This window comes from Typopeltis vanoorti, chromosome 17, assembly GCF_054136105.1.
Source record: "Typopeltis vanoorti isolate ZY-2024b chromosome 17, IOZ_Tvanoo_1.0, whole genome shotgun sequence".
Lineage (NCBI taxonomy): Eukaryota > Metazoa > Arthropoda > Arachnida > Uropygi > Thelyphonidae > Typopeltis > Typopeltis vanoorti.
Genome location: NC_143565.1, coordinates 38,076,255 through 38,094,621, shown reverse-complemented (window position 1 = coordinate 38,094,621; position 18,367 = coordinate 38,076,255). Strand labels below are relative to the sequence as shown.

Here is an 18,367-nt window from a genome sequence, read left to right as displayed (position 1 = left end):
GTTTCATCACCTATTATGATCTTGGAGATGAAGTAGGGTTCATCTCTGGTTTTATCTTGGAGCTCACTGCAGACAGCAACATGATGTTCTTTCTGGTTGTTGCTCAGCAGTCTCAATAAAAATTTTGCAGCTAATGCATCATACAGATCAAATTCTCCCAAGTTTGAGGAATTTGACCATAAAAAATATATATTTACCCTATTTTCACTGTCTCCTTCAAAGTAGTCTCCCACTGATCCTCCATACAGCAATCCCAGTGATATTTCATTTCATGCATCCTTGGAAGTCCTCAAGTGTGATTGTGTTCAGCACCTCTGCGATTCTGCCTAGATCTCTCCTCGTCAAAACAATGTCCATTCAACCAGAATTTCATCTTGGAGGGAACAGAAAAAATGTTGTAGGAAAGGTTTTGGAAGCCAAGAACTGTTGAATGAATGATATCTGGGCAGCATTTTGCAGCAATGTGTCTCATGTTTTCAAAATGTTCAAACAGAATGTGTTGAATGGCCCATATGAATCCTACAATCTCACAAACATCACGGATAACTCATCTACAATTTGCACACTTTTTGCAATGTTTTCTGGCATTGTGCTTTTCAACAGTTGTCCAGAACGCTCATTGTTGTCGACAGATATTTGCTATGAGCATAATAATAATAACAAACATAATGTTTTGGCTCATAGCATTATCACCAAATGCTTCCTTAAGTGTTTCGCAGGTTTCTGTGGCAGTTTTTTTTTTTTTTTTTGAGGATTGAAGCAAAATTTGAGGTAGATTTTCGCTCCTTAAAATTGCCAAACCACTAAAAAATGGGGTTACAAAAATGTACAACTTAGAACACAGCCTCTTGGCTTGCCAGCTGTTTGCATACTGATTCACAAGTGATACTGCTTGCCTTTCATAGCAGTAGTGGAAGGCTGTACTAACTGGTTTGCATATGCTATTCAAATTCTCCAAACTTTTGGGTAGCACCTCATATGTCCAAAGGTGGGTGGGGAATGGAGTGAGAATGGCAGAATCTATATAGGTGATTGCTAATTAACTGATGGGATCTCCAGGTAGACCCAGATGGTCTTCTCTAACTTTCAAGGTGAGGGCAATGGGATATGTTAATGATAGGCTAGATAAAGCTGAAGTCATTGATTATATGGCTGTATTTTTTATCACTAGGTGTAAAGGTATATTTTTTTTTAGAGAACAGGGACCTGGAGTGGAGCAGGGAATGAAGGCCCTCATTCTAGTAAGGATTATGATCACAGCAGATGTTTGGATCAAGAGAGTGATAAGAGTAATCATACCAGGGATAAGATGTGTAGAAATACCAGAAGTTGTCCCCCTTGATGGTTTTATGGTGTTAAAGAATATGAGAATCATTCAGTTGAAAAGGAGATGTGGAGAAGCATATGGTCAGAGATGTCAAGAAAAGGGTGAATAATCTGCAGTGTATCTGGAAAGTGTTTAAGAAAAGGTCTTCCAGTGTTGGAAGAATATTAAGGATTATCTGGTATTGTGGTTGGCAAGTTAACGATGTGTTAGATTATGACTGATAGCAAACAACATGCTTTTGTCTAGCTTGATCTCTGAAGTGAGAAGGAAACCAGTTTGTTATGAACATTGAAGTTTCCTGGGAAAACATTCTCACAGTTTGGTAAATTACACCAGATGAAATTAACTTTTAGAGTCAGAGAGAGAGAGAGATCTGCAATTTTGCCTGAATACAGTAAGGTAAGGAATTCTTGACCAAAGTAGAATGTAAAGCAGATTCCAGGTTTGATAACTTTTGGCAAGGAATGTCTGATTTGAATATTTGATTTCATTTTATTTTTAATTTTCAGTATCAGCAGGATTCTATAATTTTTCTAATTGGAAATGCTCCTTCCAAGACTTCTAGTAATGAGATTCTCCAAATCGCTACGTTACCTTGGAATATGTTCTGCAGTTACAAGATATTTGACCCCCCCCCCCCCAACTGGAATGTTACAGAGTACTATATCAAAGAATTAAATTGCTCTGCCAATGAAGAGAAATTGCTACTGTTCATTACTCTGCAGCAGCGTAATCCATATACCATATCAGTGTTGAAGTTGTCCTAAGATGCACAAAATGAAAAACAATCCAAACCATTTTTATACAAATTTTATTCAGCATTTATTAACAAGCAGCCGGTTTTGTTCACGTCAGAAATTTCACCAAGGAAATTTTGTTATATAATCTAGTGTAAAATAACTGGAATTCGTTCCACTTTTTATATCACATTTCTTTGACATGCAAAGTTAAAAGCCACACAGAAATATATATATATATATATCTATATATATATTAAAAAAAATTATTACAACCTATTGTTTTACCAACATAATTTTTGATAAAATGGAAATATTTCTCATACTTTTTTTTGGAAATATTTCCACACATACACTTCATTATTCTTGACTATATTACATATATCCTGATTCTTCTCTTCTGATAACAGTACCAGCAGATAATTTACAAGTTTGATACTGTATTACAGACTAGTTTGCTATACATATGTATATATATATAATGTACACACACATTCTCAGTGACAAACCTGCACACATATTTTACAGTTACATATTAATGCTCTATGCATTATATATTTATTTAAAAAAAAAAAAAAAAAAAGAAAGAAAGAAAGAAAGAAAGCAATTTATGAAAGCTTCACAATCAAGCTTTTGAACAAGTTATTCCAATGGTTTACCTCTGTATTTAAAAATTGATCAAATGGATGGTTTATAAGTAACCTTTTAAATTAGGTCTGGTCCACACACTCCAAGAATTAAACATCAGTATAAAAGAGGAATGCAGAATATCCTTGGTACATCATTGTACAACACTGTAGATCAAATCTATAAAATAAGTATAAGAAAAGATCATTACTATAAACAGCAATAATTACTGCTCTTCACTTATGAAACAGCACTCACTCTTGCTGTCTTGCAGTGTAGTGTAGAAACTCTTAAATTACATTTCTCTGTTTAAAAAAAAAAAAAAAAATTAAGTGATGGCCCCTAAATTTTCACACCATACTGAAGGAGAGAAAAAAATATGATACATGTTATTTTTAAGTTACATACTGTTATATATATATATATATATATATATATAATAATATGCAGAACACTCTCTGACTACCAAGTTCTATAAATGATACCTTAAGTGTGAAAATACAAGTGTTCTGTCTTGTGACAGACAATCCTTAATCTTCTAAGGTGACATTACGGAAGAGGTATGACATAGATTCCTTGTTGTGGATGCGACGGATGGCTTCAGACAGCAAGATACTAATGTCTACAGTCTTGATTTTATGACACTGCATTTTCTGTACTTCATGAGGTACTGTATTGGTGACAACCACCTACCACAAAAATACAAGTTAAATAATTTAATTTAAACTACATCATCTTTTATTTAGTTAGTTATATTTTTTGCTTTCAGTTGAGATGGCTTCAGCCAGCAACATACTAATGTCTATAGTCTTGATTTTGTGACACAGCATTTTCTGCGCTTCATGGGGCACTGTATTGGTGACAACCACCTGTCACAGAAATAATTACATTTAAAAAGTGATATTTTTAAGTGACATTTATAAAGCACTTTAGATGAAAGCAACGCAGTTATTGGATTCTGAAATTATTAGCTTATGATATGAAGGTATTCAAAGTCTTCATACTTAACTGGTTGTAAATTCCACTGTTGCCAATAAAATGGCTAAACAAAGGATTTAAAATATTTATTCAATGGAATTCATTTCAATACCTGAAATTAGTTTTGTTTGATTAAATGTGTCTTAATGATGTATATGTTTTTTTTTAATTTTTTTTATAACAGCAATATTAGTAATAGCATATTATCATAAGAAAGAGCAAAGGAATTAAACTATCTTTGAAGCCATCAAGTTCAAACTTTTTAAAGCTAGTGCCCACTACAAAAGTCAATTTAAAAAAAAAAAATATATATATATATATATATATATCTATATACATACATACACACACACAAGTAATTACAATTAAAAATTTTAGTAAGTTTTATAAATATAAAAATGTTAAGGTTGTAGGAATCAGGGAAGGAAGGAAATGACTAATAGCATTCAGCACTAAGCAAATGGAACATAGCCCCTTTAATGTGGGAAAAAAAAAATTTGATTCTTGTTGTGATGCAATAATCTTTATCTGGACTCTTTTCAACTGAAGGTGAGTTAGTTTCATAACAAAGAGATATATCATATCTATCTCTATGTTCTTTATGAGACTATATACCATACATATCATCTCATATCTATCATCATAAAGAAGACAAATCATATCTGGAACATGTTTACTCCAATACAGATGATCCTGCAGAAGGAGTCGATTTCAACATCCTCTCCTACAAAACAGACAAATCAACCAGAGAATACACATAATTAACAGATAATATGCAGTATATAAGGTAGCATCCCAGACATACAGAATTCTCACACATTAGATTTAGTTCCTAAGATGTTTCTGAGTTGGTTTAAGTTCATATGTGAGAAAATTCATTGAAACATGTCATTTTTATCAACTATAAACTCCGTTTATGGGCAGAAGCGTCCGTTTAAACTGCAGAACTGCTGGTCAGACCTTTTCAACACATATGATGTTACAGGACTCTTAATTCAAACTAATGGTATGTGGAAGCTTTTCTAGTAGTAGATGAGACTAATGACAGCAAAATGTCTGACTGATAACAATGTGTGTAGATATGAGTACTCAGGAAAACTGCTTAAAAATCAACGGTCCAAATTTTAAAGCAGTTATTGGTAGTTTATTCTGCACTTGGTTAGACTATAATAAACTTGTATAGGTAAATATGACCTCTCCATTGCTTCTGCCTTAGTATCACCACTCTGGGTCTGCCTCCCACTGACAAGACCTCAATAAAGGTGGAAACTGGTCTGGGTAGTGGCCCTTCCCTTAATGCATAGTAGTATACATGTCTGCAAGGAGATGTGCTTTGCATTATGGGAGATACTCAGACAAGGAGTGATGAGCGCTTGGTCCACCTTTGCTATGAGTTGCCAAGGGATGTACCAGCCTACCTCAGTCCTGAAGATATTTTCAGGTGCAAAGTTTGTTTGCTTACACTTGAATAAAGGATTAAACTAAATTTATTATATTTAAAGCAGTTACTACTGAAACCAGTGCATACTGACTGGAATATAGTGGCCTTTGAGAGCAATGAAATTAACAGTTAAGAAAATATTTTCTACTCTAGCTGAATTCAAGACAAAGTACAGAGCATCTCCCTTTCCAGTACTTTATTCTTTTTATGCTGGTCTGTTCACAGCAGTATTAAAAAAAAGCTCATGTTTGCTCTATACACATATGTTCCTTCGGAGTCTATTCCAAACTTGATTATGGTTATCTGGATAACGATTTCTTAGTAAATCATCAGAGAAAATGTTTCTGTAACATTGGTTATTACAAAGAAAGTGAGGGATGAGGAAATTCATTCCTCACTTTCTTTGTAAAATATGGAGAAACCATATTTTATAGTTTTAAATGCATGGATTAGGTGAGAGAAAATAAAAATCACAAGAATATACCCAGCACTACTACAGTGAGAATAGCAGTGAAAAGAATATTCCATAAAATTAGCAACTTGGATGAGATTATGTTCTGGGTCACCAAGAGGCAAACCAACACCCACGGTACATTTGAAAGAACTAGTTAAGAAAGGATGAAGAGTATTGGGAATGTGGTGAGAATTATCTAGTATTCATTCTGGTGAGTAAGTGGACAATGCCAACAGCAAACACTTTAGTATACCTTTGGCTTGGTTATAATTAGAAAAGGGAAACCAGCTTAAGTAGTGGAAACTGATAACCTTGCTGTTTAATTATTATTCATTTTTTAACTGCAAAAACTGGAAAGATAAGAGTGATTATCAGGAAAGAAAGTGTACTATGGAACTACACCTGTTCTGTATAGTCTCTATACTCTTTTAGATGTCCGTGCAGTTAGCCTAGTGGCTTTGCACTTCGCAACCATATGCCTGGGGAAGGAGTGTCCTAGGTTCGATTCCCGTTGGTGACATGAGGAGCTTAAGGATCTTCCTCAGCCATAGCCAAGTTAGCCGATCTTGGGCATGGACAGCAGGGTTTTTTCCACCAGTTTATCTGGGGGTTTTTTCATCCCAGAAGCAGGCAAACTGGTCCCGTGAACACACGGATCGAGTCATAAATATTTAACCCCCCCATAAGGGGGGGGCTCAACTTGCCCCATTAGAGACAGGGGAGAAAAGAAAGGAAACTCCATACAAATAAATAAATAAAACTCTTTTACATTCAGCCCCAAGAAAAGACTGAAAAAGTCTGCTATCAAATTACACCAGTTCACTGCTCTCAATTCGATCCTCTCTAAAACAATGAGCTGCATCAAGTTATATCAATAGCATATCTCATAGCCTACACCGCCCATTTCTGGACATGTGCCATGGAAAGATATGGAGAAACCTTACTGCTATTCTTAATATTTCCAGGATATTGGATATGGAGCAAAGCCTGCTCTACTGCCATTCTCTGGTCTATATTCCAGTTTGTAATTAAGCAGCCAGTTTTCTCTCACAGTCAAATTGCTACATATTATAATGGTGTCCTCTCCTTGGTCTTCTCTACCAATGCAATAAAAGTGTTACAGGATTGTATTGCTTACCTTATTTCTTCTATTATAACCTTCTCTAATGACAATAACTATCCATAGAATTTTTTTATAATTTTTGTTGCGACATTTAATAAGTCTTGCAGTGCACAAAGATCCCAAGCTTCAAGTCCTATAACCAATGCCTCAAATACCCTTTTATCCCATTCTTCAATGAAGCAAGAATAACCTACTGATCTTCAATGCTACCAAAACACAAGCAGTCCTACCTTTTTTTCTCACAAAAAGGATATGATGTTGTTCAGAAGAATGATTTGGCTGATAACTGTTCTCTCTCTAACTTCAATTGATATCTCACAGATGGTCAGTTTCTGCTTCCATAGGCAAAGCTTCATTGGATTCATGCTCAAAGGGATTTTTAATTCAGTGTCAGAGATTCCCACCCATCTTGGAGACATATGAATGCTAAATATCCTGCAAGCAATAAGCACACTTCATTTTAGACGTGTATATTGCAATTCATTATAGAAAGGGCAACTATCATTAGTGAATGCTCAATGAAAGCTAGACCAGTGGAAGGAAACTTACAACATTGTGGACCCTTGTGGGCAAGCTCATTAACCAAATGATCTTGGCTGTGCCATCTAAGACTGCCCACCTTGCCTAAGAAAGGATCAAAATGGTGCAAGACAAGTATTTCCTCTCCCTTTCTGGATAGCCACAAAGATCACATCGCATGGCAATCACTGTGGAAGGACACTGGGTCCCGATGATGGTGGTGTTGAAAACTGGTTAGTTGAAGACTTAGGAGAAGTACAGCAAATAATGGAGGTATATAAAAAATGAAAGGGTCAGTATCATCACCGGGAGATCTTGGCATTGGTGTTTGGGGATGCCAAACACCAATTTTGTTCATTAATTATCTTGAAAGGGTATCGAAGAAAAACACTGGTCAGCGTTTTTCTTCGAATGTAGAGGGGTATTTTGCAGATCTTACTGAGAACCACTACAGGGACAGGATAATGGCGCTGTAGGCTGGAATAAATGTATTAGTCTTAAGGGAAGATTATGTTGAAAAATAAAAATAATTTTGAAATTATAAATTCGTTTTTTCATTGTTAGGCCAAGAACTTTTCAGAACACCCTCGTAAATATGGAAATAGACAACAGAATTAGTAAGTAAAGCTGATATGGTAGGAAGTCCACCCACTAAATTTGTGTTGGAATAAAAAAGAAATCAGTCAAAATACTAAATTAGCTATTTACGAGACAGTGTTCTAACCAATTTTAACTTATGGATCTGAGAAATGAGTTAGAAATGATACACTTGATGAACGACTGGAAACCTCAGATATGAGAGTTCAGAGAAAAAAGTAAAAATGAGGATTTTTATGAAAGAACTTGTCATTGAATTTTCATTTTCAGGAATATGTTAGTAGAGCTAATCTCAGGTGGTATGGCCACTTAAAGAGAATAGGAGGAATGATTAGCTAAACAAGTGTTCTTTGCCAGGTTGGCAGGAAAAAGACTGAGAGGAAGACCAAGATGTAGATGGATTGATACAGTAAAAAGTGTCTTAAAAGACAAAAATATAAGTCTTGACAGATAACGGATTAATTTGTAGGAAAATTGTTGATTGGAATTTAGTAATGGTGTAACATTTTTTTTCGTGTGGTACTATCATAATTGTCCTGTACACCCACAGAGGGTACATATCAGGAATCTGATGAACTTTTTACAAATAGTAGTTAAAGCATCACTATCAGTTTCATAATTTCTAGTTGTTGATAATTAGCATAATATATACAGCAATCCAAATTCATAACATGGTGAATATTTCAAGCAACAATCATACAGAATATAAGAGCAGAAAAATATGTAAGTTTCAGAACAAAATTTACATTAAACTTCCATTCTAGAAAATGAATTATGAATGCTTACATTAATCATAACACTTGTGGGACATCTAAGAATGCTACACAATTCTCATTATGAGAATAATTGCAAGAAAGAAAGAATTTGTTACAGTAGAAAGTTAATTACCTTAAGCATAGACATAAACAGTATTTGCTATACAGAAAACAATCCATAACAAATATTATGGATCATGGCCATTCCTCACACTTACTACTGAGAACCTGAAGAGATCAGAAAAATATCCTGGTTTCCATAAATCAAGGAACAGAGAGAAAAATCACCATAACTCAAAAACTGTATGATGAATTTTCATGCAATTCATTGAAAACTAGTATGGGATGTAAAAGAAAAACCCAGAAAAAATTGTAAATAAATAGTTGAATACAGTAAAAAATGGGTACATGAAGATAAAGGTCAAATTGAGATTGTTAGAGTGCCTCAATAAGGAATGTGACCATCCCTCACAGCAATATAGAGCTCGGTTGGTAATAACTATTGCTTCTACAAAGCTTTCCTAAGTCCATCAAGGTTTTGAAGAAAGGGGGGTTAAGAGCAACAACACAACTGCCTTGAACACCCCAAACATGCTCAATAGGAATAGGGTCAGGAGACTGGGCTGACCAGTTCATATGTACAAGTCTCTTCTTGAAGTTATTGGTCCATAAGCTTCATTCAACGAGGAAGAGAATTACTGTCTTGTAGATAAATATCTCATCTATTGCACCTGCATTTGGATGAACATATGGTTCTACAACCTTGTCTCTATAAGTTGCAACATTAATGGTTCCACTAGGAAACATATACAGGTCAATGCGTCCACTCAATGAGATGCTTGCTGAAACTACACTATCTTCATCCTGTGTCTCTTTACTATTTACAGATGAGTCCTGATTTGCTCTAGGCATGCTTTGATCGCAAAAGAACTAGGAACACATCTGTAAATAGTTCCAACTCCCCATTGGTCTGGGACACGGTCAACTGGGCGATGGCTAAGTGGGTGGCGAACATCTGGGCGAAAAAATAATAGATCAAATATGCAATGCTATTCTATTGATCTACTACCCAGTAAATTTAAATAAATTTTTTTTTGAGAAACGAGTTAAAAGAACGGTATAAACAAAATTTGAAAAAACTCGAATGAATATTAATTAATTATATATTAATTTATATTCATTCGAGTAAAATTATATAAATAGTTGAATATAATTAAGTTTACTTTTATTGTGTAGAATTAGGAAATTGTATAGAAGTTATACTGAATTTCACGTGCAAAAATTGAGTCAGCTAGTTAATAAATATTTCTGTTTATATCATAATGACAATATTAATTTTTGGTGTGAAAGTAATGCAATGTGGAGCCAAAGAATGAATGAATTATTTGTGGATGGCACATTTTTACTTTCTCCCTCTCTTTTGCTCAAATTTTTGTTATTTTTGCTAGATAGGATGGAGGTCCTGTTTTCTGCATTTCATATTGTTTACTACCCAATAAGACTCTTGAAACATATACACAAATACAAAAAATGATTTATATGATACATGAAATGTGGACATTACTAGATCCCAAAACTATAAAGGTTGATTATGAAATTGCCATTCATCAACTTTACGTCTAGTATTTCCGCAAGCTACCATAAATGGTTACTTTTTACATCATCATCAAATTCCTGACATTTACACTCAAGGGGGTGTACAGGATATGATAGTACTACATGAAAAATTTACATCACTACTAACTTCCTATCTACAATTTTCATCCAAATCAGTCCATTACTTGTCAAGACTCCAATATTATCATTATCAGATCTTATATTTCTATCGTCTAAGGCACATTGTACCATATCAATCCACCTATATCTTGGTCTTCGTCTGGGTCGTTTTCCTGCCAACCTGGCAAATAACTTGTTTTGTTAATCTTTCCTCGCCCATTACCACCTGAGATTAGCTCTGCTAACGCATTCCTGGATGCCGACAATGTCAAGTTCTTTCCTAATATCCTCATTTTTAATATGATATTGCATTGATGCCATCTGTTCACACCTGTAATCTTTCTCAGGACTCTCATATCTGCGGTCTCTAGTCTTTGGTCAAGTGTTTTACTTCTGACCCAGCTCTCAGATCCATAAGTTAAAAGTGGTTTGAACACTGATTTCTCTCTTATTCCATATGAATTTATTCAATTGACTTCCTACCATACCAGCTTTGTTGATTCTGTTGTCTATTTCCATATTTAATTTACCATCTTAACTAAAAATCGTGCCTAAGTAGCTGAAATGTTTTACTTGTTCCACAGGTTCCCCGTTCACAACACAGTTGACATTTTCAACAATTCTACCTATTTTCATTGTCTTTGTCTTTTTAATGCTGACCTTCATACCATATCTATTACAACAGTTATTCAATTTAGTCAGGGAATCTTGCAAACTTGTAGCAGATTTATTCAGAAGTATAACATTTTCCCCATACACCAAAGAGATGACATTAACATCTTCAATTCTGATATCATGTTTAATACCACTTTCCTTCATAATGTGATCCATACAGATAATGAATAACAGAGGGGATAATGTACATCCTTGTCTGACACCAGATTTAACATTAAACCATCTTCCTGTACTTCCTTCAATTCTAACTGCCGACTTACAACTCAAATACTGACTAAGTATTGCTTGATATAATGCCCCATTGACACCATATAACTGTAGCGTATTGAATAGCTTCTCTCTTGGGACCTTGTCATATGCCTTTCCCAGATAGACAAAACTTAAATACAGATCTTTGTTATATTCCCATGCTTTCTCGACTATTTGTCGTAAAGTGAAGATCTGATCCTGACAGCCTCTATTTGGCCTGAATCCAGCTTGTTCTTCACCAAGCTTTTCTTCCACAATTCTTCTCAACCGTTTCTCAAGTATACTTGCATAGATCTTGCCAGGAACACTCAGTAGGGAAATACCTCTGTAATTCTCACATTTAGTTTTATTTCCCTTTTTATATATGGGCACTATTAGAGCTCTGCTCCAATCATCAGGAATTCGTCCCTCTGTCCAGGCTTTCTGAACTATGCAGTGCAGCCACAACCGGGCGTCGCCCGGTTAAACAAGGGCCCCGTTGTTTTCGCCAGGGAACCAGGGCGAACAGCAAAAAGTCAGCTACTGGAACAAATCTGAAAACACACACTCCAACTCAACATCACCAGAGTTAAAGATCGGTACTATCAACACAAGAAGCCTGAATGGCAAAGAAATGGAGCTAGCTGAATTAGATAAGTACCAGATCGACATAATAGGGGTGACTGAAACAAAAAAGACCAAAACTGGTGAGATCTTTCTGAGCAATAAATACAAAATGTTATATTCAAGCAATGACAATCAAGGAAAAGAAGGAGTAGCCATAGTATTCAACACAAAATACGAGGCTAATCTTCTTGAATGGCAGGCAGTCTCAAGTAGAGTGATGTGGGCAAATATGAGAATGAGGAACTGGACAATGAGACTTGTTTGTGCCTATGGTCCCACAGAAGGTTCTACTAAGGTAGAAGTGGAGGAATTTTTTGAGGTTTTAGAAAAAGCAACTGACACAATGAAAAAGGAAAAGTTGGTCCTTGTTGGGGATCTGAATAGCAGAGTAGGAAATAATTGTCAGACATACAAAGATATTTTCGGAAAATTTCGAGAAAAGAGCAAAGCTAATAATAATGGCAAATACTTGTTGGATTTCTGCTCAGGACATGGACTGCTTATTACTAACACCATGTTCCAACATAAAAATGTGCACAAATTCACATGGAGAGAAGAGGCTAGGAATAAGAAAAGTCTCATTGACTATGTTATTGTTGATAGTGATGTTTTCTCCCTGGTGCAGGACACCAGAGTATACAGAGGATTTGAAATTGGAAGTGATCACTATTTAGTCTTGAGCAGGATAAAATTGAATTTCATATTGAAAAGAATAACACGTAAGAAAGTTTTAAAGCGAATAAAAGTTGAGCAGCTCTCAGATGTAAACTGTAGACTAAAATACAGAAATATTATTGAAAAGAAAATGAAAGAGTTTGAGAACAGGAATCAAACCTTGGAGATTCAGTGGCAAACTCTAAAGGAAACATTGATTGATTCTGCTAGAGAGGCATGTGGTGAGGTTGTGTGCAAAGATAAAAAAATCAGAACTCCCTGGTGGACACAGGAAGTTAAAGAGGCAGTGAATGAAAAGAAGAAAGCATTTCAAAAGTTCCTGGCAAATAAGTCAGCTTTTACTCTTACAGAATACAGAGACAAATGTAAGAAAGCTAAACAGTGTGTAAAACTAGCTAAACAAAAGTCATGGGAGGACTTTGGCAAGAATATAGAAAACAAATATCAAGAAGGTGGCAAAATATTCTGGAGGTTGTTTAAGAAGCTTAGGAATGGAGGAAAGAGTGCTGTAAAAGGAATTAGAGATGATAAAGGTGAAATGAAAACAGGAGAAAAGATATCCTTGAAGTATGGAGTAATTGCTTTGAAAAACTGCTAAATGAAACAAGCAGTGATGACAGCACAGTGATAAAAAACACTGACCAGGCATGCAGTCAGGAATACATATCCATACTTGAAGTAGAAAAAGCCATCAAAGGCTTGAAATGTGGAAAGGCAGCAGGAGTAGATGATATTCGACCAGAAATGCTGAAGTATGGTGGTATAAGAGTCTTACAGTGGCTGCACTGCATAGTTCAGAAAGCCTGGACAGAGGGACGAATTCCCGATGATTGGAGTAGAGCTCTCATAGTACCCATATATAAAAAGGGAAATAAAACTGAATGTGAGAATTACAGAGGTATTTCCCTACTGAGTGTTCCTGGCAAGATCTATGCAAGTATACTTGAGAAACGGTTGAGAAGAATTGTGGAAGAAAAGCTTGGTGAAGAACAAGCTGGATTCAGGCCAAATAGAGGCTGTCAGGATCAGATCTTCACTTTACGACAAATAGTCGAGAAAGCATGGGAATATAACAAAGATCTGTATTTAAGTTTTGTCGATTTGGAAAAGGCATATGACAAGGTGCCAAGAGAGAAGCTATTCAATACGCTGCAGTTATATGGTGTCAATGGGGCATTATATCAAGCAATACTTAGTCTTTATTTGAGTTGTGAGTCAGCAGTTAGAATTGAATTAAGTACAGGAAGATGGTTTAATGTTAAATCTGGTGTGAGACAAGGATGTACATTATCCCCTCTGTTATTCATTATCTATATGGATCACATTATGAAGGAATGTGGTATTAAACCTGATATCAAAATTGGAGATGTTAATGTCAGCTCTTTGCTTTATGCGGATGATGTTATACTTGTAAATAAATCCGCTACAAGTCTGCAAGATTCTCTGACTAAATTGAATAGCTGTTGTAATAGATATGGTATGAAGGTCAGCAATAAAAAGACAAAGACAATGAAAATAGGCAGAATCATTGAAAATGTCAACTGTGTTGTGAATGGAGAACCTGTGGAACAAGTAAAACATTTCAACTACTTAGGCACAATTTTTACTGAAGATGGTAAACTAAATATAGAAATAGACAACAGAATCAGCAAAGCTGGTATCGTGGGAAGTCAATTGAATAAATTCATATGGAATAAGAAAGAAATTAGTCGGAACACTAAATTAGCTGTATACAAGACTGTGTTCAAACCAATTTTAACTTATGGATCTGAGAGCTGGGTCAGAAGTAAAACACTTGACCAAAGACTAGAGACTGCAGATATGAGAGTCCTGAGAAAGATTAGAGGCGTGAACAGATGGCATCAATGGCAATATCATATTAAAAATGAGGATATTAGGAAAGAACTTGACATTGTCGGCATCCAGGAATGCGTTAGAAGAGCTAATCTCAGATGGTATGGTCACTTAAATAGAATGGGAGAGGAAAGATTAGCAAAACAAGTGTTCTCTGCCAGGTTGGCAGGAAAACGACCCAGAGGAAGACCAAGATATAGGTGGATTGATACAGTACAAAGTGCCTTAGACGATAGAAATATAAGATCTGATAATGTTGGAGTCTTGACAAGTAACAAACTGATTTGGAGGAAAATTGTAGATAGGAAGTTAGTAATGATGTAATTTTTTCATGTGGTACTGTCATATCCTGTACACCCCTTGAGGGTACATGGCAGGAATTTGATGATGATGATGATGATTTCAGATAAGTGACATTAAGTAATCATAACATTTTAAAACGGGGATTGCTTAAAATAAGGGTTAAAGGTGGATAACTGGGAAAAGACCTCCACATAGCCTTCCAACCTCCGATCTTTAACTTCTCGTGGTGTACCCATAAGTAAGTAACTATGTACCTGGATATTGAACAAAAGAGGATGGGTTGACAATTTGGAATGTAACTGGTCAAATTGCATTCTTAATGGTTTATAACAAAATACAAAATGGTGGTACAACATGACAGAATTTCATGCTGGCTGGAGTGTTGCCTGGTGAAACAAAGCCCCAGCTGTTTTCATCACAGGAGAAAAGAGAGAAAAGTCAGCTACTGGAACAAACTGCAACTCAACACCAGTAAAATTCAAGATTGGCACCATCGACATAAGAAGCATCAATGAAAAAGAAATGGAACTAGCAGAACTGAATAAGCATGAGAATGACATAAAAGGTGTTAGTGAAACAAAGAAGACAAAAACAGGTGATATTTATATTCAGGCAATAATGATTAGGTAAAAGGAATAGCTATAGTACTCAATACAAAAATAATTTTAAATAACAGGCAATATTAAGTCGACCAAATATGGAATATACTAATTTCTTATGTTGCTGAAGTGTGCAGAAAATTTCAAACCAACTGTACTAAAATAAAGAGAAATTGCAGGGGGTTGTGTGTAACACATAACCATCAAATTTGATGCTTCAGCCTGGCTGATTGCAATCAATTATTTATCAACTGTTTTACTTTCTTCTAAATAAAATAAGCAATGCCTCAGAAAACTCTGTAAAAAAGTGAGGCAAGTACAAAAAAAAATAAAGATTTCCTGAAATTTAGAAGAGGTATTTGGGAATATTTTTACTACTTAGAATGTAAATCTACAAATTTGAGCAACAGTATAACACGATAACAATCATACTGTACCATTAATTATTAAAAATAATATCAGCCTGGACTATTTCTTCCTCAGTATTTTTTATTTTTTCAGAACTCAATCCACAAAAAAAGGTTTTAAACCTATATTACATTGAGTAGACTATGCTTAAATAATCTGAAACCCCACTTTGTAGGTCAAACTTTGGACTTTTTCAAACCCCTTCATCAATGATAAAATTCAGCTACCTGATAAAGACACAAAGAATCCATGACAGCAACGAGGATTTGAATCTCCACACAACCAACAAGGTCAGCACTCTGCTTATTCTTTTATATATCAGATTTATTTATTTATTTTTTTAAGTTTATTAAATATCAAATTTGCTCCTCCTATACAACATGCAGAACTGTACAATGAGAGTGATCTGTGCCTAAAGTCCTGCAGAAGGTTCTATTAAGAAAGGAGAGTAGAGGAATTTTATCAAAGCATTACAGAAGGCAGGTGACAAAGAAAAATTAGTCATTGTTGAAGATCTAAACATCAGAGCAGGAAATGATTACCAGACATATAGAAATGTTTTGGGAAAATTTGGAGAAAAGCACAACAATGTGAATTATAGTTATATTATTCATGGTTGCTTTCAATAGTAGTATACTGTTGTAGAAATTTGGTATATAAGATATATCAATGTTGAATTTCAAAACTGAGACACTGTTAATGTTTTTATGTGATTGTTATCATTAAAGTTATAAACATATAGTATGGGGGAAGCTAATGGTTATATAATCTGAGAACCCTGCTCTACATGAGAAACATGGGCAATGAAATTTTTCTACTATCAAAAGACATTTACTAATATCCATGTCTACAGTAGGAATCAAATCCACAGCCTGTTTGTTGGAGAGCAGATTATACTATCCACTAGGCCAACCATGTTCATAATTGTAGTTCCAAAAACAAGCTACATTTGGTACCATGGATAGACTTTTTCAAGCCATTTCAGGCCTCTAATAAGTAAGATGGTGTTCTTACATTGGGTAATGAAAGTTTCAATTTTTAATAAAAAGTTGATAATGAACTAGAATAGTGAGTTGTTCTCACACACAATACAGCCATAACGTATAAGAGCAAATTTTGTTGAAAAGGCAAAAAACTAATCAGTAAAGTAGTAAAATCATGATTTCTAAATCTATCTATGCTGACCATATGAGCTAAAAAGCTGCACTGAAAAGAAATTCATAAAAAGATGTACTGACCTCATCAATTGGTGAGTCCTCCAACATTCTTGGGGCATCAGAAGATAAGAGTCCATGAGTAGCAAGAACATAAATTTTATAAGCACCTCGTTCCTTCAAAACCTCAGCAGCTGTTACAAAGGCTTCAACATCATCTATCATGTCATCCTAAGAAATAACAAACAAGTTACGTGTCTGATCCTCTTGCTATAAGTATTTCAGATAAAGGACATGTAGTTTTTTTTTTTTATGAAAACTAATTTTTAGAATAACCTACACTGATTTTTTTTTTTTTTTAAATATTCTGATTGAATTCTTTTATCAGTTCAGTATAAATAGCAATAAAGTAAAAAAAAAAAAATCTAAAAAAATTGCTAATACGTGTAAATCATAATAAATTTTATATTAAATATGTATAAAAACACCATAAAAGTTACACGAAAGAATGAATAGCTAGGGATTGTGTGAAAAATGCTGTAAAGAGAAAGACTTCAATTTAAATCAGATAATTCTTATTCTAATTTTGAAGTTAATCACTAGAGGCACACAAGGTAGACACTGTGTGATAACCTGAGATGCTCAGATATATTTTAAGAGTTCCCATTGCCAAGACACAGCTTTGACCATTCTTTTATTTTTATACTGAACTATGTGTGGGGTGAATAAAGCATAAGATTGTGAGCCAAAATAGTCCTTTCAGCTGTTCATATTTTTCCAGAGAAAAGCTCAAATGGATTGATCACCTGCATAGGATTTTCTTGTGTCTTTCACTACTAGGAAACATATGAATCAACTCTTTAGTTGTAAATTATTCACCTCATCTGAGAAACTTTCCAACATCTCAGATGTCTGCCATACTGAATGGTACCAGTGCCATGATAAAATTTTCCTCTATAATATTTCAAAATTTGTGCCATAAGGTAAATAAATGTTTCGCTATTTTCCCAAAGAAACGCTTAAATTATAACTTATTTCAGTGATGTCAACAACATAATTTACAGCAATAAACTACATAATTTCTTAAGGCTACTGATATCTTGCTGGATTTAAATCAGCATCCTGAGAGTGTAAAATCACTTATCACACAAAAGAGAAAGAGTGACATAAAATGTAGAAAATAAATGCAATGCAAAGCTGGAAATTTCAATGCCAACATAGCCAATCTTTGCATATCTCTTTCCAGCATTCAAATTCTTGCATTATTTCTCTCTTTACATGTTGTTGGGCGATACCTTAGAATTACTGAGAAAAAAAAAATCCTATGGACATTTTAAAACTATTCAAACTTGTTACCAATGGTGGATATTTCAAAAGTCAACAGGCAATCCATCCACTCTGCCATGAACTGATGTAAGAATAAGACAGAAAGGTGTGTTTTTTTGTATTTTTTTTAAATCAGTTCTGTTTGATTTGGAAAATGGATTGAAAAGCCATGTTGGATGAACTGCTAGGGGTTAGCCTAGACCAGCTTAGTATAGTTCAAAGTGCTGCTGCTACATGCAAACCT

The 18,367-nt window shown here is 34.7% G+C and overlaps 2 protein-coding genes across 3 annotated transcripts in view; one reads left to right on the top strand and one right to left on the bottom strand.

The window, feature by feature from the left end:
- LOC150097301 (uncharacterized) overlaps nt 1-1,436 on the top strand; it is a 178,898-nt gene extending 177,462 nt beyond the window's left edge. The window contains exon 11 of the mRNA XM_090407640.1: nt 1,196-1,436. Within this exon, the coding sequence (XP_090263766.1) occupies nt 1,196-1,436 (241 nt within the window). The remainder of the gene's footprint in view (nt 1-1,195) is intronic.
- A 685-nt stretch (nt 1,437-2,121) lies between these two features.
- Nucleotides 2,122-18,367, bottom strand: part of LOC150097300 (phosphoribosyl pyrophosphate synthase-associated protein 2-like) — a 112,456-nt gene continuing 96,210 nt past the window's right edge. Inside the window, exons 9-10 of one of the 2 annotated variants that reach the window (XM_090406775.1) lie at nt 16,882-17,028; nt 2,122-3,380 (exon numbers count right to left, since the gene is read on the bottom strand). In XM_090406775.1, coding sequence (XP_090262901.1) covers nt 3,222-3,380; nt 16,882-17,028 — 306 coding nt within the window. In that variant the 3' untranslated portion in view covers nt 2,122-3,221. The other variant, XM_090406777.1, reaches the window with a different exon arrangement.